Source organism: Myodes glareolus, chromosome 10 (assembly GCF_982192425.1).
Source record: "Myodes glareolus chromosome 10, mMyoGla1.1, whole genome shotgun sequence".
Lineage (NCBI taxonomy): Eukaryota > Metazoa > Chordata > Mammalia > Rodentia > Cricetidae > Myodes > Myodes glareolus.
In genome coordinates, this window is record NC_142035.1 from 84,645,121 (window position 1) to 84,671,616 (window position 26,496).

The following is a 26,496-nucleotide window of genomic DNA, read 5'->3' on the forward strand; positions in this document are numbered from 1 at the left end:
CTGGGTTACTCAGGACAATGTAAGACATTTTGATATTGCCTATCAATATATGAGAAAGGCAGGGGAACGTGCTAAGGGTTAGGGACAAATTTCTGAATTCACTCCCTTTCTCTGAACAATTGTCAGAAAGTACAATTCTTGGGTTAGGAGTGTAGGTCAGTTTGTAGAGTGCTTGCCCAGTGTGCATGAAACTCTGGGTTTGATTCTTAGAACCACATAAACATGGTATAATAATGGACATCTGTCACCCCAGAGAGAGAGAGAGAGAGAGAGAGAGAGAGAGAGAGAGAGAGAGAGAAGGTACAATGGTATGATGCTGCCTCTTTTCATCTGGGCACTTATTCTTGCATGTCCATGGTTCATACTTTGGCAATTCCCTTTTTTGAGGTCTTTGTTGAATATTTTAAAAGACAATCCAAAAATCTGAGTGATTATTAGTAAGTCACTTAACCTCTCTTGTCCTCACTGATAGAAGACCTGAACTGAGTTAGCTGCTCCAGAGACCCCTCTCAACAGTAGGACTGTTGTAGCTACACGTGGAGACCACCGGTGTGTAGTTATTAGATGGGTGAGAGATGCTACCGGCATTCTATTTCCTGGATGGCATCCCTGCAAAGGATGGCACAACAAAGCAATATAGACTCTGAACTTCATCTTTAGAGGCACCTTTTAAAAAATCCCTGTGTGTGTGTGTGTGTGTGTGTGTGTGTGTGTGTGTGTGTGTGTGCGCGCGCGCGCATGCGCGCGCACATTGTCTATAGGGTAGTGTATACCGCCCACCTGTCCGTTTTCTTACCTGTCAAGAGGCACTGCAGTCATGATCATGGGAGGTGTCTTAGATTTTAGATCATCAGGGATCTTGTAGAGGTCTTTTCACTCCTTGCTTGTTTGTCATTCTCTTGGCTTCAGGTTTTACTCTGGAAAATAGCTGACAATGGACTTCATTATTAATTTTTTTCCTGGAATATTCTTTGTGACTAAAGGAAAATACTGAGGACTTTAAATCTGGTTACCGTTCTTCTGCCTCATTTTGAGGGCAGTTCACTTTGACTCTATGACTTTTTTGTAGATAAATGATTTATAGGAATATAAGCATTTCTATACATTTATTTTTATATTTGTAAATCTAGGCATGTTTGTTGTGTTGCTTGGAATAATGTTAATAAAAAAGGATATACATTTGAGAGTGGAATATACTCAGTTCTCATGCCTTCAGCACAAATTCTTTACCCCAAACTTGTATTATAGATCCCTTGCTTTACAAAGTTTAAAATTATAGCATGGTTGCTTTTCTTACAATGAAATAAAGCGGTAACTCTTAATATATTCTCCCATACAGTTTTATTAAATATAAGCAAATAATAAGTTCGTTCCCTTGGCTCATCAATCCTATGTAATCACCCTTTAAAAGCAACCACATAGGGTGCTTTGTGGATTATTGAAACAGGAAAATGACCCAGGTAAAGATGAGAAGAATGTCATTTAGCTTTCCAAGCAATGTTCCTACCTAAATGACAGAGAAGAAAAGTTTTCAAGACAGCATCAAGTATAGGCATGGCAAAGCTCTTGAGTTTGTTGTGTTTTTAAAAAAAATAAATAAATAAACAACTCATGTATAAGAGGCTTTAGTACCTCATAAAGGGAAAGAAAACAAAAGGGGAGAAAACTGCAAATGAGGAGAAAGAACAATCTTAGGTTTCTGTTTATGCCTCCTTTTGTTCTCTCGCTCGCTCGCTCTCTTTCTCTTTCATCTTTTGAACTCAGGGTCTCCCTTTGTAGCACTGACTGCCCTGGAACTTACTATGTAGACCAGGCTAGCCTTGAGTTCACAAAGATGCATCTTTCTCTGCCTCCTGAGTGCTGGGACTAAAGGCATGCACCACCATGCCCAGCTATGCCTCTATTTTCTACAAAAGGGTTAAGATAAGTCTTTTATTCTAGTGTCTATACTGAACTCTACTGAAATTTAATATATATATATATATATATACACACACACACATATATATAATATATATAGTTTATCAATCTCTAATCCTACCGACCCTCTACCCAACTTTGAAATAAGTTATTTTTATTACTGTAGATTACAAGAATACCGCCTTTGATGAATTAAGTAAATGATTAAAGACAATGTGAATTTAAAACAAATCTGGGATTCAATGACTTTGACTCCATTTACCACTTTACATGTTGTTTGATTTGGTCACAAAGACCAGTACTGAAATATCAGGGAAAGAACCCCACAAAACCCACGTGACTCTATCTGGGTCTGTGGTCACCCCCATCTTTTTTCTCTTTGCTCTATGATGGACAGTAATCATTGGAGGGAACCTTCTATCAGGGGTAGCACAGTTTCATCTATTTCTCAACAGTGTTTGATTTAAGGACTACAGATACAAGTGCATGACTGGATGGTATGCAGGGTTAGCAGGGCATCTGCTCAGAGCAGGTCCAACAGGTGCTGCTAGCTGCACAGAATGAGCTAAACATCACATCACCTTACAGCTGGCTTCTGGGTACTTCGTTAACAACAGAACAGAGGCTTATGAACGTTATTGAGGAACTCAAATTCTGAGTGGAATGATTAGAATGTGGCCCTGGGATTAGAGAATTATTGTTAATCGAGTACGTATAATGATGAAATCGTGGTTATGTAGAAAAAGAGCCTTCTTTTTATCATATGAAAAATGAAATTTGGGAGGAAAATGTGATATCAGCAATTTCCTTTTATTTTGATGAAAGTATTAAATTTTATTTTAATGAGAGTATTTTAATGAAAAAATATAATGGGGCAAATATGAGAAATGGTAATTATTAACCAGAAGTGATGTATGCCTGGGTGCTTGATATACCAGTCCTCCTTCATTCGAAACTGTAATAAATAGTGAAAAATATTAAAAACCTTGGGATCTACTAGTTTAATAGTAAAAATGTTACATATGCCTGTAAAATCTTATTAGAATGACATGTTCTGTGCATCTGCTAGACAGGGCTCAGATGTAAAGTTTCCCTGGACTCCAGAGCAGGGTTTTAGTTCTTAGGAGACTAACTTAAAAGTGGGCATGTAATGGAAATCTTGTGTAAAAAAATTATTCACTTTACTTTTATTGCCTTTTTAAATTATAGAAACAATTCTGTAAGAAAAGTATAATGGACCCCAAAAGAAAAAGAAACAAGCCAAAAACAGAAAAGTAATCATCATTTATCTTTACCCAGTTAAATGCTGGGAGATTTTGGGCTTCTGATCCCAAGCTATTTGAGGGTCTGAGATTCACAGGTGAGAACTTTCGAGGAAATTAGAGTAGACAACCCAGGTATGGTGGCATTCTTGTAATTATAGCACTCTGGAGGCTGAGGCAGGGGGATCACCACGAATTTGATCCAGCCTGGGCTACAGAATAAGACCCTGCCTCAAAAAAAAGAAGGAAATAAAGAAGGAGGCAGAGAAGGAGAGTAGCCAGTATCACGGAACACATTGAGTACAGTCTAAAGGTGGTCACATGAGCTGTAACGAGAACGCGTGACAATCTGGCTTGTAGCATAGTTTCAATTAGCAGAATAATGTGTTTTTAAAAATTCTTCTGTGTTTTGAATAGTTATTACTACAGCAGCTGTGTTCTAAGTCATAGAGCTGTATCACAGTTGTGTGTGTGTGTGTGTGTGTGTGTGTGTGTGTGTGTGTGTGCATGTGACTGCCGTGAAGACACAGAGATAAAAACACTTCCAGAAGTGAAGGGTTATTTTTGGGTAATAGTCAGGTGCCAAGTCCAAATTCAGGGGAGCTGATTCCTTATTGTAACAATTAGAAATATAGGACTGGGTATGTAGCTCAGCATTCACAAGACTGGGATGGGGAATAAGGGATGGTTACCTGTATAAACCTGAGGCAGGTGGGGATCCTACTAAGCCTCACTTTTGGATATATAGGGAAGATGATGTGTTTTTCCGGACACCTGTTTACTTCTCAGCTAATAAATGTAAACTGAGCTTATTTGAAGTGTTTGTCTCTGGTAGGAAACGGATTCACAGATTCAAAACGACCATTTGAAAAAGACTTTAAACTTGTCCTCAACATGGAGATGCTTTCAGGAGAGCTGAGGCTACTGGTGATCTTGCTCTTTCTAAACTGTTGTTCTGGTAGTCAAGCCCCGCTGGGTGCTAGATAAAAAAGATTGAGCGAATCGCATCCTTGACTCCTTTTGAGTTGACTTTTCGCCAGAGAAGCATTGATTCTGTGGCCAAAAGTCATAGACTGAGACACACAAGACAAGGCTGTTGTAAAGTTTTAAATTTGAGCACATCCCCCAGACTGCTGGAGCATTAGTAAATGGTGTTTCCCATCGAAGAGCTACGCTACTTTCAGGTTCCAGTCATAGGTTTGCCACTAATTACTGATGTCGGTATCCTCACGGGCAAATCGGATGACCCCTGTTGAGTAACACATGCTGCCATGTTATCAAACACTGGTTTCCGAAGGAAGAATGAAGTTATCTTTATAGAGATGCTGGATGATTTCTTGGAGAATGAAATGAATTAGATTGAAGGGGGAGAGCAAGGTAGGACTCCGTGCAGAGAAAAATGGATATTAAATTATGACACAGGAAAATTTTCTCAGAAGTACAATGTTCATCAACTGCGTTGTTTTTAAACTTTGTGAAAGTTAAATGATGTGTAAGGGAAGAATTATTATATAAAAAGCATCATGGGTAGGGGATGAGGTTATGACTAGGAGGTTCGATTTGGTTGATAAAGAATACCTAGCGAAACTGACCCAAGGTGCTCCCTCTGTATACTTACAGGATCTCTAGTGGAGCTACCATAGGGCTGGGTTCGGTGGAATTAGTCAGAAAGTCAATCTTCAGTGGAGCCTTTTGCTAAATCATCACTGCTTGGGAGGGGGAGGGAAGGCAGAATGAAGAGAGACAGCAGGAACACATATAGAACAAAGTCCAAATGTGGGTGCTTCTGTGGAAATACTCCAGTTTCTCTGGAGCATCATGGCCACTTATAGAACGTTAGAGCTAAATGGGGCTTTGGAGCTTGTCCGGTGCAACCCCCTCATTTTACATTTTACAAGAGGATAGAAGCTTCGTGAAAACTGGCCAGGATTGCAGTATAGTGAAACCAGGGAAGTTGGTGGTATGCTCCCAGGGGATTTTAAGTGAGGAAGAAGGAAGGGTGTCTGTCTGTGTGTCTGTGTGTGTGTGTGTGTCTGTGTGTGTGTGTGTGTCTGTGTGTGAGTGTCAGGGAGGCAGGGGGCAGGGGAAGGGGATCCTTCCTTTTATGAGTGATGTCCAGATAGGAAAGCAGAGTAGAAAAGGCAGGTAATTTTGCCAAATTAATTAAAAGAGAGATGGAATTAAAAGAGGGATTTTGTGGAGGGGGTTGGGGAAAATTGTGTAATGCTTCAAAATCTTAGATTGAATTTCTAGTTTACGTTTAAAAGTTAATAAGGGAAACTCTGGTTATTTCTAGGAACTTAATTTCTTACATGGAAAGGAAGTTTGGGAATTCGGTAGTTCTGCTGGATCAAGCGACTGTGTTTGCAGCTGGTGCTGGACTCGGTAAGTAGTTCACCCTGATCTGTTGCTGTTTAGGACCCGTTAGTTTGGCTTATTAAACAATCACTCTTAACCAAGTGTATGCTTAGTTGTTTGCTTTAAATTGCGGACTGTCTCGATAGGAACTAATGAGTCAGATTAGTGTGGTGTGGAGTCCCTAGCAGGCAGGAATCTTTTCAGAAGGTTGGGCATTCTCTGCCTAGTTTCCTTTACAATTCTGCTACTCAGGGCTGGGTTGGAGGGCTTGTTTCTGAAGGTTGAAAGGTTCCCTGCTGTGCCACCCCCCCAACCAGTTACAATGGCTTTGCGTTCCTGAATGAGGAGCACTGTGCTAGTGTGCTTGCCTAGTTTGTCTGTTTTCCTGGGAAAAGGAAGCTGGTGGTGCTGAGGACGAAGCGGAGATGAGGGGTTTGTGGCTCTGCACCCACTTAGACCTTATTCTTTGTAAAAAAAAAAAAAAAAAAAAAAAAATCATTTACCTACTATATCTGTAAAAAAATTTTAAAGGAGGCTTTTAATTTAGCATTTTCTTATTAAAAATAATATTATTGCACTAATTTCTTACTAGTTTATGGTTGACACTTTGTAAAAGTTTGGGACTGTTTCTGGTTTCCATATTGTACCCCTTACCCTTATATAAGGGCAAAGCCTACCTCCTTTGCAGGAAGAATGGCTGGGGAAATGGACAGAGCTAAAAAATAAAGCCTTCTTGGCTTAGTCTTTCTTTTTCTTGATTTTTGGATTGTGTCTTTCCTATCTGCTCTTACTCTAGGGTCTGCTTGTTGTGCTGGGTGATTGAATCAAGTTAGAAATTAATATATAGAGATGCATTGTGGTTAAATGTTTACCTCCAGCCTCTCATGAACTTGTGACCAGGCAATAGAAATAGCAATATTTAAATATGTATTTTGGCTAGAGAAACTTGGTGGATTATACTGCTTGCCAGAGGCCTAGTTGGGTCTGTGAGTGGCCAACTTGTCAACCCTTGAAAAAGACTTCTGAAGCGTCTATGCAAAATTATTTCATAAAGGTCACATTCTTTGGGAAAAGTTGGCTGAGATTATCCAAGGTTGCAAAGAGTGACATATAGAAACAGCATTTTTTCCCATGTCCTATCTGTACAGAATTTACATATTCTCGATTGTTCTTGAAACATCCAGGTCAGTGCTGAGCAACATAGCATTTGTGCTGGGCAGGGTCCAGGCTGCAGTGGGCATTCTTTCCTGTGGTCCTACCTACCTGTACTCATAACATCTCTGCTGGGCAGGGTCAAGGCTGTGGTGGACAGTCATGTGGTCCTACCCACCTCTGTAACTTCATCTGTTCATCTGTGTGAGACCCCTCACATGGAATGCCGTGGCAGACAAGGTGAACAAGAAATTGCCAGAGACTGGAAATTGGGTATTTTCAGAGTGGAAAAAGAATCTTAGCCAGGCTGTATTTTATATAGAAACCCCCAAACAGAATGAGAATATGCCATCAAGTTTTGGGGAAGAGAATTGTTAGGCAAAATTTGTTGCTCTAATTTTTTAAAAAAAAAAAAAGAAAAAAGAAAAAGAAAAAAGAAAGAAAGGAGCTCACTGGTGCAAGGTATAGTTGTACAGAGGGAAGGATGAGAAAACAAGCCTTGGAATCATCATTTGGAGGGGGGAAAACCAGACTAATAATCATTCCCCTTCTCTAGAATTTGATGAAGTGGGCACATCCCAGAAATGAAGGAGAAAGGAAGGAGTCTGAAAGTTTTCTGAACAGAAAGATTTTTTTTTTCTTGTGTGGAAGGCAGGTGAGTTAGTGACTATAAATCGGATTCAGGGAGAAAATTATGGGGTTAAAGACGTTGGAGAAACAGCATACTTGTTTTCAAGAAATCCAGACTAAGTCCAATCAAGGAATATTCAATATATGTACCATAGAGTGTGTGGCATTTTGAAGAAACTGATGTGGATCTACAAAGACTTTTTAAAATTTAGACATTTTAGGCTTTGGTTTTTTTATTTCTTTTTTATTGAAGTTTAAAATATAAGTGTTATGTTTTAAATAGACATTCTTATGTATTAGAAAAAATTTAAAGACAGATAAGGTTAGTTAGTTAATAATGAAATATAGTAAGAAGATTTTTAAATTGTGGGGTTATAAATAAGACCCTTCACTCTCCAGACATGTTAGTGGCAAAATAAAACACAGAACAGCTGTAGGTACAAGGGACTGTGAAATTGTGATCATTTGTGACAAAATCTAAAAAGGAATTTTTTAAGAAGTTTCCAGCATTAACTATATTATTTACAGCCTTTGTTGTCTAACATTAAACTCAGAAATTCAAATATCCTTCAACTCATTATGATTTTTCACAGGACAGGACCGACCATAATCATTTACTTAGGCTTTCTTTTTTTTCTAATTTCTATAGGAAAATATCATTAGTTTTATGTCCTGGCGGGGGGTAACTGTGAGGGTTTCCTTTCTTTCTTACTTTATTATTTTTTCTTTCTTTAGTTTTCCTTTTTTTGAGATTTTGTTTTAAGTTAAAAATTTCCTCCTTTGGGTAAGGAGATATTTTCTGTTCCTTATTTGTTAGTCAACAAGACAGCATTTTAATCAGAGCATAAGCAGTAACAAGAACTTCCCCTTTGCTCATCGTCATTGATAGAGAAAGCAGAAATGGCAGAAAAAAGAAATATTAAGCTAAATAAAAGTATTTAATTTGAAATTTTTGTTTAAAAAGATCAGTTTGTTAATTAATGGGAAAGAAAAAACTAAGCATTCTGCTTTCTGTTTGTCATAGACTGCCAGTATAGGATTCTCAAGAGGAACCTTTGAAAAGTATTTAAAACATGATAGAATTAAAATGAAAGTTATATTTATAATGCAAAGTCAAAAACAAAGGATTTAATTTTTAGATAAATTATCCTAAATATAAGTATCTACCACTCCAATAATAAAAATACTATCTGGGTGAATTTGAAAGGCAGGTCCTTGCTTGAAACTAAGGCCAAGAAATTCAAATTAATTAAGATTTGAGCAGCAACAGGGGAGATGTTTAAATACATGCTAGGAAATAATTGTTTTTGAAGAGTCAGATATAAAAATAAACAATTTGCTTAATCTGTCAAAAAACCTGCACCTCATGTATGGCCTCTTTTCAGAGTTTGATAATTATATTCCAGTAGTAATGTAAGATAAGAACAGAGAGTCTAACTTTTGAGCATACTGTAATATTAGCAACCCATTCTACTTTTACTAATACTTTTATTATCACGATTTATTTGCATGATTTATTTTATTGCACAATTTATTTTGTGCTTCCATGCACAAAAAGCAGACATTTAAAGGTAAGCAGCCTAAAATTGCAGTTACAATATCTAAACAAACAGCTTAAGATTCTGTTAAGCATTATTTTAAATTAAAATAACAAAGAAGTGGTTATAGAAATTACACATAGAATTTCCTATAACCATGAAAGACTGTATATTTTAGGTGCATCACCAGCATACATCTGAGAGAAGAAATAGGTATCCATGTTTATCTTCAATTGATGTAGATATTCTCAAAAACACAGAAGATATGTGGTAATTTCAAATATATTAACACAATTAGATATAAGCCCTTTGAAAAAATTTAGTAGAGAGTTTAGGTTTCAAAAACATACATATTAAAAATTAATATAGTAAAATAGAATTTAAGGACATTGGTAAGAAATTAGTAAATTTCTTGCTTTCAAGTTAAAAACTTCATTTCCACAATAAAATTGTTTTCTTCCTATAAAAATATTTTTAATAATATCAGATACATAGTGTAAGCTTACTTTAATTACTTAGACAAGATATGTTGAGCTAAATTGTTTCTCAAAGAAAGACTATTGCAAACAGAAAACAATTAGAAAGTTTCTTATCGTAATTCTTACATAAAGTTCTTTAATATAATAACTTTAATTTTATTGTTACAATTAAAGTAAAGAAAATATGATTTGGTTTAGTAGAAAATATAGCTTCATAACCCAGAGAGGAAAACTAAAAGCATGGGTAACTATATGAGATCAGTTTCATTTCTCCCTTGTTTCTGAGCCCTTCTTATGAATCAAATACTTAACAGCAAGAGAATGATATATAAAATATGTATCAATTGTCTATGTTTTGGTGGCTATTTAAAAATAGGGGAAAAATGAAACTTGTCCAGCAAAATACTAACTAAAGTTCTAAGTGAAAATTAGAAAAATATAAAATCTAAAATAGAAATAGTATAACACACTAAAATTTCAAAAACTCACATATTTCTAATTTTTATATTTTTGTAAGTAATATAGCACTTGTCGTGATTGTTTATGAAAGTACAAACTAAAGTAGGTAAGAAAGTAAATAGTGGGTTAGGATTTTTTTCTCATTGTAGTTTGCTAGATGTAAAATATATTAATAAGCTAACTGTAACTGAGTAGGGAATCGTTTAAAATAGAATTTGAAGAATTTTACTGAGGATGAATTTATACAGCAAGGCCATGGCTGGGGTGGGACTGGTTTTATGTCTAGTAGGATTTCTGAGTTTTATGATCTGAAATTCATGATATATTTTGAGTGCCCTTTCAAATTGCAAAATACTTCAGTAGAAAAAGTAGACATCGTGTACATTTTGCTTCATATTTAGGAATAGGTTAAACCCCAGATATTTTGGAAGAATGATAGTTGTTATTCTAGTGCCTGCATCAAACCCCAGACAATTGCTTTGCCCCTCAGTCAGTGACCTGTCTGGGAACGTTAGTCTGCGCATGCACACCATGGACTTCTTAAGTTATTCTGATGAGACATTAACCTGTAAATGTTACCTGTCATTCCTTACTGATATATAGTCAAAATATTTGAAGAAAATGCATTTAAATCTCTTATATTTAATTAAATTGAAACAGACTTTGAAAAACGTCATTCATGAATAGAATATACAATTGCACAGTTTCCAGAAAGAACGAATTCTCAGTATAGCTTTAAAAAATCTCCTAAGAATGCTTATTTGTTGTTTTCTTGTCATTCTAAAGTCAGGGGGAAAAATAGCATTATATACTGTTGGTATTGATAGCTTTTCTGTGGAGAAAGGGAAATGTTAGCATGTGGGGTTTTCTTGCTAAAATTTTAGCTTGAAATTGAAAACGTACGTTGTCCATAATTAGTTTTTAATTTATTAAGACTAATTTTGAGTTGCACAAAGTTTATAAATTAATGTATTTTAAATAATGTTTTATTAAATGGAGAGATGTAGGACATGGTAGCAGTTACAAGATGGTCCTTCTCTCGAGTCCTAGAAGTTTAGAAAATGTATTCTAAATTAAAATAGTGTGTAGTACAAGATTCTGGGAACTCTAATAATTTAGAAAATGCCCAGAAAATTATAAAGGTTAAAGGGAAAATTAATTGAACCTAAATGTACCCGTGTAATAGTGACTATTTGACAGTTTGACATCTCTGGAGATTAACAAAAAGTACTCTGCCAGGGACAATATTCTGGGAAGCTGAGATTGTTTTTATGGTAAAAGGAAGAGTCAAGATAGCATAAATGCAGTTGTTGATCAAAATTTTTAAGTTAGTTTCGAATTGTGAAAGTTGAAAGTAGGTGCAACAGTTTGGTTTCTGGGCGAGGCAAGGAGCAGGGATCGCCAGCCCTGGAGCAACTACAGGGTTAACAGCGGGGCCGCCCGCTGCACTCTGGGAGTTGTAGTCCACGGGCATTGTGGGAGTTGTCGTAAAAAATCCGCTCTTTTTTCCTGTCATGGCCGCCTCCAAGACGGCTCAAAGAGGTTGTCTGCCTTTCTGAGGGTCTTGGGGGACTGTCCGGCCCGTTAGAATGCCAGTAGCAGCCCCCTGGGGCGGTCAAAGACCTGGCAAACTTGTCCCGGGCGTGGACAAGCGGCCTGAGAGGGTCCATGCTGGCTTGCAGTGTTTTCATGAGCCAGGAGGCCTCTGAGATCTGTGAACTGCTTCAGGGGTCGCAGGCGTCCACATCCTGGTGGTCTGGCTTTCTGCCTTTGAACTGTCTGTGTGGCCTGTGCCTGGGTGTCCGGGTGTGTTTTCTGCTGTTATGGTTTGTGTTCTGCTCGGCCGTCTTGTCTTATATTTAGCATAATCTGTAATCGTGGTTGCTCAGGATTTACCCCTCCCCCCTCCCCGGAGGTAGTTGGGTTTAGGGAAGAGTCAGAATTTTAGCAAGTGTGTTCATGTGGGTGTTGTCTGTCTAGTTTTTTGTGTAAGAGATTTTATGAGTTATCAACGTGGGTGTGGTCGGGTATTTAGCTGTCTTTTGCTTGTGCTGAACTTAGTCCTTGTTTGCAAAGTTTGCTTGTCAAGCAGTTCCCGCTTGTGAAATTCTCTTCGGTTAGCATGGGTGTGTTCTTGAATCTGTTTGAAAGCTCCCAGGAGTGTGTGTGTGTGTATGTGTGTGTGTGTGTGTGTGTGTGTGTGTGTGTAATTGTGGAAAGGTGTGTGTACAAAGCTGAACTGAAAGGCAGATGCCAGGATCATAAGTAACTTTATCTTTAGGGAGCAAGCCTCGTTGGCTTTCCTGGTGCTGAAAAGTTGTTTGGATTCTTTGGGGGAACCCAGGTTTGCTCTTGCCTATATGTTACATTTGGCTCACAGTGTTCCTCTGCATGTTGAAACTTTGATCTTTGATATTGGGCCCTGTGAACACTTGAGACAAAACGAATTGCTGTGTTTTGACATGAAGTGGCATGGTTTCAGAATCTTAGGGTCTAATATGTTACCCTAATGCTAACATATGCATGCCAGTACTTGTCTTACCTGTCCATACAAATTTGGGTCTTCATGTGACTGCCAGTATATACTCTTACATACGTACTCTCTGTTTCCATAATCTGGATTTATCTACCTAGCGAGGTATGACTGATCATGAAAACCATTTCTCAGTAGTGTTAGGAGGTTTCACCACTCACATTTGATGAAGGGATTTGCAATTTTGGAACTCTGATATCGATTTTTAAATTTAAAGGCGTGACTGAACAGAGAAAGGGAAAAATATGTTTCACTGAGTTTGGTATTTTGTAACCTGTAAAAAAAGTTCTGTTGTTTTTCATGCCAAGTCACATTTGTATATTGTTTAAGAAGGTTTTGATATGTGTGGTAAGTGGGATTTTTCCTAACTCTTCTCATCTTTGAATTTACTTTTTACCTGACCCCTTGAATGTAGTAGAGAAAAGAAAGAACCAGCTAGAATTGCATGCAGTTCTGTTTAATGTGGTTTCAGTTTCATAGCATGTTGCCTTGCCAGTCAGCCAGAATCCCCCCTTCCTTTGTCCTGACTGTTGTATTTAACTCATTTGCCAGTTGAGTAAAGATTGAGAAATTCCTTTTAAAATGAGCTGTACTGTCCAGTTGTCTTCCTGGGTGGTGATGTTGGCAGAATGCATGGGCGCTAGCAAACTGGCTCTGTGTCTGGAAAGGCAAACGCCCAGAACTGGTGGGTTTGTAAAGTCACTTCAAACCGTCACAAGTGCAGGGTTAGTTTGCTCTGAAGGAAGTTACAGTTACCTCTGACTTATTAAACAGTATGTTAGGAAGTGCTCCGAAGGCTCCGAGGTGCTTTGGGAGAGGGGAGGTGCTGACTTTAGTGACGGTAGGGATAAACTTAATCTTTGTGTGAGCACAGAGCATTCTTGGATATTTATATAAGTAGATAACATTTCCTTCTGAAACAGTGAGATTTGTATTCCCGAGAATCCTGGCATTTAATTCCTGAAGCCTCTGTTTGGTACTGTGTCTTCCACTGTTTGCCTTCTGGTTCTGTAACTGCTGCAAAATGTCTTCTGTGTTATACAGTAGCGGTGGTAGTTGTTTCAGAAAAGAAAATATGGTAAGACCCACTTACATTTTCTGTTTATTTATTTTTTTATTTTTGTTTTAATTTTATTTTTTTATTTTTTATTTTTTATTTTTTTTCTGTTTATTTATATTTCTAAGATTGTACACACATGCTTGATAGATGTGCCAAAAACTGTCATTTGGAACTTTTTTGCATGATGTCACTGAAATTCCTTTAAGTGTGAAGTAATACCAACGTTTAATTTACTTATCTATATTTTTACATTTTAGCGTGTGTGTGTGTGTGTGTGTGTGTATTCAAAGCAGAGTCAGGACAACGTATGGAAGTTAGTTTTCTCCTTCCATCATGTGGGTCCCAGGGTTCAAACTTGGTAGCAAACATCTTCACCCAATGAGCAATCAGTGCTCCCAAAGGATAATTTTCTTAAGAAATATCTTATAAATGTAAAATTTAGAAAATTTTAGTGTTTTTCAAAAAAGAAATAGGATATGGAGAGATAGCTTAGCAGCTAAGAACACTTAACCGCTCTTCCGGAGATCCTGAGTACTTAATTTTGGTTCCAAGTACCTACAATGTAGAGCTTGTAACTCCAGCTCCGGGGCGGGGGGGTCCTTAGGCTTCTGGCCTCCATGGGCACTTGCATTCATAAGACATGGGTGTGTGCACATGCACACACATATTTTTATACTTTTTAAAAAGTAAAATCTTAAAAAGAAATTCAAACTTTTGATGATGACAAAAACTTAGTTTTTCATTTTTCACTGTCACCAAAATGTAGGGGCAGTAGAGAGATTTGGCTAAGAATATCTGTTTGGGACCTTAAGTCAGGCCCTTCATGATGTCTTGTGTTCCTGTGTGCAATAGTTCCCTTACTAAGAATAAGCAGTTTATTAGTGTATCTCTGGATCCGTGAACATTTTTATGTGCATGTATGTGTATACATGTTCAAATGTGTGTGGGTGTGCATATGCGTGGAGGCCAGAAGTTGATGTCAGATGTCCTCCTCCATTGCCTTCTACCTTACACACTTAGTAAGATCCCTGATGCGAACCCTGGAACCCTGGACAGTCTAGCTAGTCGGTGCCCCTCAAATTCTCTCTCTCTCCCTAGAACACTGAACTTAGAGGCAGGCTGCCCCATGGATCCATAAGAATATAAACTTTGGTCCTCAACTTGTGTGGTGAGCTCTGAGCTATCTTTCCAGCCCATCTGTGAATATTTGTGTCAAAAGTGCATAACAAGATCATGTGTTATCCATTTAGAATTTTATCTTTGGTTTTCATTTATATTACTTAAAAAGTAATTGGTCAATGCTATTTGTATACTTATGTCTGAATTTCTTAAGTTTAATATATCTGACTTAAAAATCTCAATTCTCGTGTGTGTGTGTGTGTGTGTGTGAGAGAGAGAGAGAGAGAGAGAGAGAAGGAGATGATGTGGAAGTCATCTCTCTTGTTCCACTTTTATGTGGTTTCCACAGATTGAACTTGGTCAGCAGGCTTGTACAACAAGCATTATACCCACTGAGAGGTTATGCTGGCCCCAGAGTGCAGTAGTCTGAAAATGGAGAGCATCATCAGCCCCCTCCCACTCTAGTATAAGGACACTGAAAGAAAGGGATTCAGAACTGGCCAGTGTGACCTGTGAGCATCATGCATCCTCAGGTAGCTGTGCATGTGATCCAACACAAAACTGTAGTCTTGTGGGTGCCGACACATGCATTTGGGAGGCAGAGGCAGGTGAATCTCTGTGAGTTCGAGGCTTGCCTGGTCTACAGAGCAAGTTCCAGGACAACCAGGACTACATAGAGAAACCAAAAGCAAACAAAAAACTTGTAGACTTAAAACATTATGAAGTTTCTTTTCGGGGAGGGGGGTGCTCAATTGTGCAGTTTTTGAGTGTGAACTTTGTAGATGACAGTAATGAATCCCATCAGCACCAAAGGTTTGGTCAAGCCTGAAAGTATTTAAAATTTTCCATGCTTTCTCCGATGCATTTTATTTGTTGGCCCTACCAATATCCATTTCCAGGACAGAACTCAGTTAGTTTTTGCCTGATGGGCATTATGATTATTATTACTGGTTTTTTGAGACAGAGTTTTCTGTGTAGCCCTGGCTGTGCCAGAACTCACTCTGTAGACCAGGCTGACCTTGAACTCAAGAGATCCACCTGCATGTGCCACCATTCTACCTAAGGCCTTATCATTTTTAAAAGGCAAACTATTATATAGTTTTAATGGGCAGGATAGAGCAAACCACCAGTTACCTTCAAAATACTGAATGTAGATAAAGGATACTGATTCGTGTCCCTATTGGTAAGAAAGTGTGGTGGTGTGTGTAAGTACCACCACCTAAAGGTTTTATATCCTACAGCTTCAAAGCCACAAAAGATCATTTTGTTTTGTTTCTGCCTAATTGATTTTTCCATTCAACTTTCTCTTTTGGTACACTTGTGTGGTTTCAAAATTTAAATGAGAATTGGGTGTGGTGTCCCTCAGTTGTGATCCAGCTCTGTAAAGGCAGAGGCAAGGCAAGTGCCACAAGTTTGAGGTCAGCCTGGATTTCAGAATGCATCATTGTAACAAAACATCATTTAAATGATATTCTTGTTTTGGATTTTTTTTCCTCCAAAATCATGTGATTTGGCTGCTTAAAAACATTCATTTAGGAACATGACATTAATAAGGAATCTTTGTCATCTTATATTTTATACTTAAAAGGCTTTCAGTGTTTTATTCTAGGGGAAAAAATGAGTCAGTGACTTTTAAAATCTTACCAGAGTTTGGTCTATATAAAGAAAAGAAAATTCCGGATCGAAAGCTGTAGTTTCCTTTTCTGCGATGCAGACTTGGCACTGAAGACAGAGGTACGGCTGGCCTTTTTTCAGAGGAAGTCTGAAGACCTGGGGAGATGGCTCACTGGGCTCTCTGGGTAAAGGACCTGCTGCAGAAGCAGGAAAGCCAGGGTTCAGATATCTAACACCCAATTGTAAAGCCAGTCCCAGTAACATGTTTGTAATCCTAGTGCTGGGGTGGTAGAGACTGGCGGATCCCAGGGGCTCACTGGATATAATGAGCTGCAGGTTTATTGAAAAATCCTACCCTGTCTTAATAAGGTGGAAAGCGCTCATGGAAGCCTAGCCTTTGTACACATGGACTCGCATGGGCAGGTGCACCTACACACAGGTGCACACACATATGCCATACACACATACAAAAATCCAAAAGACTTCTTGCCCAGCACTTATGAAATAAGTACATTGTGGAAATTTATCAGGATTATATAAGAAATTCTTGACTTTAGTCATCGAGATGGTTCAGTGTAGGGGAAGGGCATGTGCCACCAAGCCTGATCTGATTTCAGTTCCTGGAACCCGCATCGTGAAAGGATGGACCTGACTCACAGTTTGTCCTCTGACCAACACATGTGTGCTAAGATGTGCACACACAGTACAGGCTGATAAAAAAAAGATAAGTACGTTTTTAAATCCTTGAATGGGCCTGAAGCCATGACTCAGTGCGTAAGAGCGGCCACTGCTTTTGCTGGAATTGGAGTTCGGTTCTTAGCCCCCACATCAGGTGGCTCTGAACCACCCATAATTCCTTTGCCCTCCGTGAGCACTTATATTTGTGAACACATAATTTAAAATAAAATTAAAATCCCAAATTCACAGTAGATTAAAGTGGTTCTGGATGCTTTTCTAATCCAACAATATTTGTAAACTTCTTTTGTAGTTTAGTGGAAACCCCCAAGTCTGTATTTTTCTGTTTGAAATTGTTTCCAGGGAGTTTTGGTTGAGTTTTTGTTTTGTTTTTAATGAGGAAGCCATATATTTTCAATGAAACTTCACTTAGAGTAGTCAGTTTATTTCTGTTTTATTGCTGCCCAAGGGGACAGCGTACCTGCAGTGTATAGTGAAAAAGGCCATTGGACTAAAGGACTAACATGGAGACAGTGAGTTTAAAGTGTTCCGTACCATTTGCTAGAATTATTTTCCAGGGGTCTGGAGAGATGACTCAGGTTCAAAGCCCAGAGTTTGGGCAGTTCACCAACACAGCAGCTGCAGCTAAAGGAACCCAGATGCCCTTTGTGACCTCTGCAGAGTCACAAACACAAATAAATGTTTGTTTTTTTTTTTTTAAAAATGAATTGCTTCCTTTTAAATTTTCTATTTTAATATCTTATAATGAACTCAATTTTGAATATTTATGTACTGACCTATTCCTAGTTAAGATTCTATATAGCTCAAACTATTTGTTTCATACTAATTTTAAATTATTATTGTGTGTGGTGTGTGAGTGAATACACAGGCACGTGTGTGCTGTGGAGTGTGTGTGGAATTCAGAGTACCATTTTCAGAAACCGGTTCTCTCTCCGGTGTGTTGAGGAAAGACCTCCCTTGTTTCCTCTGTGCTGTGTTCCCCAGGACAGCTGACCTGCAGGCTTCCAACCATGTGGTCTCTGGGGAGAGGATTTCATATTTCATAACCTCTAAAGTTCACAAATAACTAGTCTTTGCAAGAGACAAAGAATGCCAAGGTCATAGAAATAACTAAATAAAGGTTCTAATAGGACAACTGTCCAAGATTATAAGCAGGCAGTTTTTAGACGATTAATCTAATGAGCTAAAAACATAAACATATGTGCTAACACATTAGTAACCAGAAGAACCCAAATTAAAATGACAACATTTTCTATGCTCAGTAGACTAAAAACTTAGAACGATGAATGATGGAAGGTCTCGGGGATTGTGAGTAAAGTGGCAAAGCCATTCTGAAGACAGACTGGCGGGATAGAAGTCAATGGATACACATATTGTTTCTAGGTGTAAATACCTAGAGAAACAAATACAGCCAGGTGGTGGTGGTGCACGCCTTTAATCCCAACACTTGGGAAGAAGGGGAAGGGGACTCTCTGAGTATGAGGCCAGCCTGGTCTACAGAGCTAGTTCCAGGACAGCCAGGGCTACACAGAGAAACCCTGTCTCAACAAAAGCAAAAATTAACAAAAAAAAAAAAACCAAAAAAGGGGGGGGGGAAGCAAATGCAATGATAACCATCATGGTGTTGCTAACAGAGGTTTAAGGATGTCCAGAATGACATCCATCCCTGTGAACTTGTGTAGACATGATATTGTGGATATAGTGTAGTACCATGCACCTGGTAAGAGCAAAAGCGTTTCCCATATATTCACAATATGTGGCCTTTTAGAAATATTGGGACTAGAAAAAAATGGCTTAGTGGTTAAGAGCACTGACTTCTATTCCAGAGAACTTGAGTTTGGTCCCCAGCATTCACATGTCAGCCCACAGCTACCTACTGCCTGAAACTCCACAAATCCAACACTTTCTTCTGGCCTTTGCAGATTCTGGCATACATGTGGTAAACATACATACATTCAGGCACATACACACAAGGTAAATATGTATTTTAAAATTAGTGTCTAGAAGAAATAATAAACAATGGAGCCTATTGCTTAATACTATCAGTATAAATTTTAAATGTACGTAAAGTGTTGGGTAAGAGAATGTTCCAGTAGATATATCAGACACATTGGAACAGGTACATAAAGGTTCATGGACAGAAAAAGCATGGTCAAATATGTTCATTTTATTCAATGTCAAAATTGCTTTGACCTTTACTAAGGGTTGAAGTTCTTTAAAATCTTACAAGAAACCAAAACCACTAAAATGGCACTAATGAAAATTTAAAATTCCTCAGATCAAATAGAAGGAAGTATGCCTGTGATTTGTTTGATGAAGTGCAAACTTATAAGGAAAGACATACTGTGCTTGCGGATTTTAAGATTCAACCCTGTGAAGTCTTCAGCTTTCTGCACACGAACCTATAAAAGACCACAAACAGCCCCAATCAGAATGCCTCAAGCTCTAAATGTCTTTATGAAATAAAATAGCTGGTTCTAAAATATGTGTGAACATTCAAGGATCCCTCTAGAGCAGCCAAGACAAGGATGACAAGTTGGGAGTTTAAGTTAACCTGGTTTTAATGCTCCCTTTGAAACTGAAGTAACTAAGGCACTGTGGTTCTCACAGGATGGTGGATGTATAAACCAATAGGTTATAAAATGGAGATACATAACACTAAGGGATGTTCAACAAAAATGAGAAGGCAAGTCGGCAGAGGAAGAACTTTTTTCAACAAATGCTGCTAAAAGAGGTTGGTCCACGTGGAGAAAAAGATCGCTGTCCTGTGCTGCATACTGTATTCACAGAAATGGTCATATTCCTAAATTGTAAGAGCTAAAAAGAAATTGAAAATCTGTGGACTTAAACAATGCAGTTTTCTTCAATAAGACACAGACAGTTGGAATTATAGTGAAAAATAAATTGGACTTTATCAAAGTTAAAACAATCAAAATTGGGGCTGGAGAGGTTTTTCAGCAGTTGGGAGCACTGGCTACTTTCCCAGAGGACCTGTGTTCAAATCACAGCCCCTACTTGGCAGCTCTCACCTGTCTGTAACTCCAGTTCCAGGGCTTCTGACACCCTCAGACATGCAGTCAAAACACCAATGCACATTCAAAAACCAGTCAAAATTATGTTTTGATTATGTTCTGTTAAGAACATGAAAGGCAAGCCACATATAAGGAAAAATACCTGATGAAGAACTGTCCAGATCCAGATGTGAGAGCCAGGGGTGATTGATAACATCAAGAAAATTGTGTTCCAGGCACAGCAGGGTAGATGCAATATGAACTCACAGGGATTGTGACAGCATTCAGAAGGTCTGCTCAAGCATAAGCCAGACATAACCCAGCAGAGAGGGAAGTGGACAGGACAGCCCACCATGGGCTCTGGAGATGCTGACACTTGATAGCTGCTGGAATAGATAGAGCCAGCTTCCTCCTCCCTTCCTTTTTCTTTCTTACTTTGAGACTTTTTTCTTTTTTTCTTTTCTTTTCTTTTTCTTTCTTTTTTTTTTTTTTTTTGAGGGGGTTCTTTCTATTATGTAGTTCTGGCTGTCTTGGAACTTGCTATGTAGACCAGGCTGGCCTCAAACTCACAGATTCATCTGCCCAACTTTGACAGTCAGTTTTTCTGAATGGTGTGGCCACACATGAGGGTATGCCTACTTCCAAGAGTGGTTGGTCAACACAAAATGGGTTTGATGAGTTTTAAAAAGGGAAACTGAGGTTGGATGGGTAGGGAAGTAAGGGTAGCTCTGGGAGATGGGGTGAGTATGAGCAAGATATAGTATATGGAAATCTCAAAGATTATAAAAATAGTTTTAAAATATTCTAAAACAAAAACTCCTTTCCAGAGTATATAAGAGATTTATAATCCAGCAATAAAACAGTTCAATAAGTGAAGGGTCTTGCGTGTTGGCACACACCTTTAATTCCAACACTTGGGAGGCAGATCTGCCGGAGTTCAAAGCCTTCCTGAAAGACCAGTCAGGGCTGCCCAGTGAGACCCTGCTCGTTACAAAATGAGCCGAAGATGTCTTCATTTTCCTTGGTAATCTCCAAAGTCTTCAAGTCTTGTCTTATTTGAACAATTTGCAAAGATAAGTAGCTTTAATGTGAGTACATTAAAAGATGTTCATTTTTATGGAAAAGGTAACCTTAATTAGGTCGCATTGAAATACTACACAGCAACTAGACAACAAAACTGACAGCACCAAGTAGCATGTATGTGGAATGAGTGTAGCAAGGGGACACCAAAGCTTTGGGTAGTTTCTTATAATACTAAACACTATATACCCTGTCCCTTTCCCCTGCCTTTCAGTGTTACTTACTGAAAGAAGTTAACAATTTTGTTTTTTCTTTGAAATAGATTGGCTGGTCAATGAGCTTCTGGGACCTGCCTGCCTCCACCAGAAGTCCTTAGGTTACAGATTACAGATCTGTACCACAGGGGCAGGGGATGTTGCATTTTCTGTGTGTTCTGGGGATCTGAATTCAGGCTCTTATGCTTGTCAAGTGGTCACATCGCTAAGCCTTCTCCCTAGACCTAGTTTTTGCTTTTCTGTTTATTTCCAAGCTGGCACAGACTAATAAACAATTTATTCTTTCATTAATAAATAAGGATTAAGTGGGATTTGTGATAATACATAAATATTTAAAGATATAGGACATCAATATATAATTTTCTTCCCATGGGAAATGGATGAGATTAAAATTTTAGACCCAAGTTCTTTAGCAACAAGATAGCTGATTTCCTTTATTATAAAACCCATTCTAATGTATACAAAATTTTTAAGTGATGTCATAACCTCAATCCCAGCAGTCAGGAAACAGAGACAGGTACATCTCTGTGAGTTCAAGGTCAGCATGATTTATATAGTGAGTTTCAGGCTACCCAGGACTACATAGTAAGACCATCTTAAAAAAAAAAAAAAAACTTTCCCCCCTTTAGATTGAGACTTGATTTATGTCTCAAAGCAGAGAGTGGAAATGAAGTTTGACCAAGGGCAGCATTGTGATTAAATTTAAATGTGGAGCTGCAGTAGATTCTCTGGGGAATATAGTGGACCAGGTCAGAATGCCACACCCAGTGTGCAGGTTAATGTTCCCAGTTACTGCCTGAGCTACTCCTGAGCAGGCATTTGGGATCATAAGGCTCACTGAACGTTCTCCCTGCATGCAGGGAAAGAAAGAAGTTCTCCGCATGGTGTTAGAACATCCAGCCTGTGCGCAACAAAAGCCTGGGAAGTTCAGGGATTGTGGTCTCAGAATGAACAAAGTCTGATGATGCCTCTCAAACCCTAGAGCAGCAAGAAGGAATGCAAATGGCGTCAGAAGTAGTAAAGCAAGTGAACATGTGTTTGAATATCAGCTAAAATTTCCAGTCTAAGTATTGTTAGTAGATTTCAAATTTTTATTATGTTCGTGTGTGCGTGTGTGTGTGTGTGTGTGTGTGTGTGGTGTTTATGCTTTTTACCTGGGTGCTGGGGATTTGAACTCATTCCTCATGCTTGTGCAGGCATGCCTCCCCACTGAGCTGTGTTTTCTATGTACTTGCAAACTGTATTCAAACTTGTGATCTGTTGATTTGTCCACAATCTCCCCCTCCCCATAAGTTTGCAGGGAATTCAAATTCTATAAACAGTGTCTTTTCATATGTTAAAGCCAGCTTATCTCACATCTTCAATGAATAAGAAATAGTCTTTGGAAAGCAAATCTCTTTTGAACATTGCCATTTAAATGATTAAAATATCCCATTCACAAAATGATAAATGAGTAGATTATTCAGAAGGTAAGAACATTGACATTAGGCCTTTTGCTCTTCCTGTAAATCAGGCCAAATATAGGCCCATGGCATAGGACTCTCCCAAAGAGTCATAGCCTTAATATACACATATGATACACAGGGACAATGAGGTATGGAACTAGTCACCAGGAAGATAGTTCCCAGGCAACATCTGAGACAGCATAGAGGTTGGAAATAGAAACCAATTCCCTAGAATTACTTAGATATTAATAAAAAGCAGTTTCTCTAGGGGCTGGGGAGATTGCTCAGTGGTTAAAGCAGTTGTATAAATGTGAGTTTGGATCTTCAGCACCCACATAAACACTTAGTGGGTGTGCTGACCAGCCTTGAATCCCAGTGTGTGGGAAGTGTAGACAGGATCTCTGGAGCAAGCAGGCTGGCTAGACAGGCTAAATCAGTGAGCTCTGGGTACAAGTGAGAGACCCTGCCTCAACTTATAGGCTGGAGAACAATCAAGGAAGACATCTCATGTAGACCTCTGGCCTCCACACATGCATATATATGTGTGTATGCAACACACGTGAACATGAGGAAAGAGAACTTTCTCCCTGACTGAACCTGTGGTTAGAAAGTTTTGTTTCCAAGTATGTGACAGGCATTGTCCACGTGCTCTTGTTTTCTTCATAGCCAAAACTATGAGCAGGTTTTCCACTGGGGTCAACTCTAAGTCACGACCTGGTGGTCACACCTATCTATAACTTTGGTTTCAGAGGATCCAGTACTCTTCTGGCCTCCTAGGGCACCAACACAAATATGGCTCACATTCACATGTGTGTACAAAACACTCATACACACAAAAGGAATTTTATTTAAAAAAATTGTATGTTTTTAAACAAAAAGAAACCTTGTCATAGAATAGACTTAGGGGACCTAGCAGAAAGGACCCTGTGGTTTGAGTACACGCAAACACGCATGGCATCCAATACTGTTGTTGTTACAGATGATCACAGAGGCATGGCTTAGACCAGCACCACACATGATTATTACAGGTCTAGAGAAACCCAGTATGGGTCTCATTCGACTTAAACGAAGGTATCTGCCCTTCATTTCTTCCTGCGGGTTTCTCGAGAGTTCATTTCTTTACCTCTAAGAGCTTAAAGCTGGAGGATTCCCATATTTGTTGGCTCTGGGATCCCTTCTACATCTCCAAGGCTGGCAGCATTGCATCTCTCTGGACATTCTGCTGTCACATCTTCTTTTCTGACCCAACTAGGAAAGTTTCTCCAATCTGAGAACCTGTAGTATTAGATTAGGTATACCTGAATAACATAATAGAACTGGATAACGACAAAAATAAGACCATTTTGTGGGCTTAAGTCTTATTGGCTAATTACAGCACCTTACATACAGGGGTTAGAGGTTAAGACATGGATATTTGGGGGGGGGAGGTAATTATTCTGCCGACCTGGCAACCAATATAATACTATAATATAATAATAAACATTTAAATTTACATAAAAATGTCTCCAAATGTTAAAAATAAAGGAATATAAACAACATCAGTGCATGAACAAGCAGATGCAGTCATTTTAGAGAGAATAAAGGTTTTTAAAACATGCATATTGATTATATATTTCTGGAGAATTAGTTCCCCAGATAATGGGAAAATTAGAGACCCATAACTCTCTTGTTCCATTTTGTCACTAAGTGACGGAGGTTGGGTGCTTTATAGAGACAGGAGGTTTAATTTGGCCCACAGTTCTGAATTCTTAGATGAGGTAACCTTGTAAGATAGGGACCTCAAGCCGCCACCCCCATATGTTAGTGGAAACATACCAGCAGGGGCACAAGTGGAAGAGATCACATAGCAAGAGATGAAGGGAACATAAGGCTAACCAATCAAAGAGATCTTGAACTTTATAATCTACTGTCATGGTAACACCCCTGCCCTCCATATCTGTCTGTCTGTCTGTCTGTATCTCTGGTTGTTTTTCTTTTGTTTTGTTTTTTGAGACAGGGTTTCTCTGGGTAACAGCCTTGGTTGTCCTGGAACTCACTCTGTAGACCAGGCTAGCCTTGAATTCAGAGATCTGCCTGTGTCTGCCTCTCAAGAGCTATTGACTAAAAGTATGCCCACTACACCCAGCCCAGCCCAGTCTCTTGGGACACAGCTATTGTTTCTCTCTAAGGGGAGTGCCCTCAGGTAAGTTTCCCTAGCTCTCAGCACCATTACAGTGAGATGAAGTCAGCATAGAACATCTTGAGGCAAAATGTATCTAAACAACAGCAGTAGCTATAACGAACAACACAATTCTCAGAAGCTTGATGTTAAGTGAAAGTACAGGCTTTGGATCACTCACTGGTAAAGTGTTTGCCTAGCATGCTTGAAGCCTTGGGTTTGTTAATCTCCAGGAGACTTTGCCCACAAAGATCCAGAAGACTACCCACATTTGTGTCTGAAGTCCTTGCATTAGTTCCTGAGGGTTGCTGTACTAAATTGCTATAAACTGCTTAGTTTTTTTGTGTGACTTTCCTGAGGAGCTGTAAACAAAGCAAAACAAAAAACCTATGTACCTTTTATATACGGCAAAGGCAGACCAGAGAAAGACTCTAAACAGTCCAAGTTAACGGAATACATGAGTTTATTAGGATTACTTTCAGAAGCATAAGTAGTTGATAAGCAGCTACACTATTGAAAGGCTCTCCTCTGGCTCACCAAACTACTATTTCATATGGCTCTAAGGCTACAGAGAATTAATGCAAATTTGGGTTTAGAACTCTATTCTTAAAGCAGTAGAGGTGGCTATAAGCTGGGGCACTGTAAGGCAGATGATATCTGACCCTGGGGTTGTTATTTGTGTGTTTTATATTAACTGCTCCCTCCTTGTCCCTATCAGATCTCTGCAGTGACTTCTCCAGCTGCTGGAAGAGTCGCTTGTGTGCTGCAGTTGGGTACATGGGACAGCTGCAAATGATGGCTTGCTACAAGTTGGAGTTACTCTGGCTAGACTTTGAAAGATTAGTCCCACTATCTTACCAGAGTGTGCAGAGGAGAGCACTTCAGTCCTGGCATCCACACCTAAGTAAGGATCAGCAACCCATGGTCAATACTCCAATTAAAGAGACAAGCAACCATGAAAAATAGAGAAGATTCATGCGATGCAGTCATATTTGGAAGAGGAACCAAGTGGTCTAGTTGACCCTCCAAGTCAACTCCTTTGGGCCTTGAGGTTAGATTTAAATAGAAAGCAAGAAGTGTGAATAACTAAGCAGTTCAAGTCAAAGCTTGGTCCTACCCATTGTTGACCCATCATTGTCTCTACTCCAGTCTCTCCTGCAAGGTTGACAAGTTGTCCTAGGAGACAAATTCCTTTCTGATTGGCTTTACACTTCAACCAGTTCTTTCTAGCTGATATTCCAGAGGTGACCCCAATTTCTTGGTGACCATTATTTCATTGGTCAACAATTCTGTTAGGCCTTTGTTCAATAGTCAGTTAGGCAAGAGAAGGGCACACATGTCTCTAAAGATATAACTTTATGGAGTAGACATTTCTTGGGCCAGGGAGATGAGTCAGTGGGTGAAGCAATTGCTGTACAAGCATGAGAAACCAGTTCAGTCAGACAGGTCACTGGAGCTAATTAGCCAGCCATATATCCAAATGTGTGAACCCCAGAGACCCTGTCTCAAAAACTAAGCTGAAGAACAATGGCGGAAACCACTTAATAATGACCTTTGACTTCCACACACAGATACACATACAAATGCATGAGCGAAAAAGAGAGAGAGAGAGAGAGAGAGAGAGAGAGAGAGAGAGAGAGAGAGAGAGAATATTCTTACAGTTCTGAATCCAACTATCCAAAGTCAAGGGGGCATGGCAGTGTTGCTCAGTATCTCAGGGGCCGGTGGAGGTTTCTTTGCCTCTCACTAGCTTTTGTAGTTATCAGC

At 39.0% G+C, this 26,496-nt stretch overlaps 1 protein-coding gene across 14 annotated transcripts in view; it reads left to right on the forward strand.

Annotated features, from left to right (window-relative positions):
- The window catches only part of LOC146892637 (uncharacterized), an 86,203-nt gene that overhangs the window by 55,255 nt on the left and 4,452 nt on the right, over window positions 1-26,496 (forward strand). For 9 of the 14 annotated variants that reach the window (XR_015739121.1, XR_015739122.1, XR_015739123.1 and 6 more), the window contains exons 3-4: window positions 5,479-5,567; window positions 25,448-25,633. Coding sequence is in view for 5 of the 14 variants with exons in the window: in XM_085696648.2 (XP_085552774.1) it covers window positions 5,479-5,567; window positions 25,448-25,633 (275 nt within the window). In the remaining 9 variants the exon portion in view is untranslated. The other 5 variants (XR_015004135.2, XR_015004132.2, XR_015004133.2 and 2 more) reach the window with 5 other exon arrangements.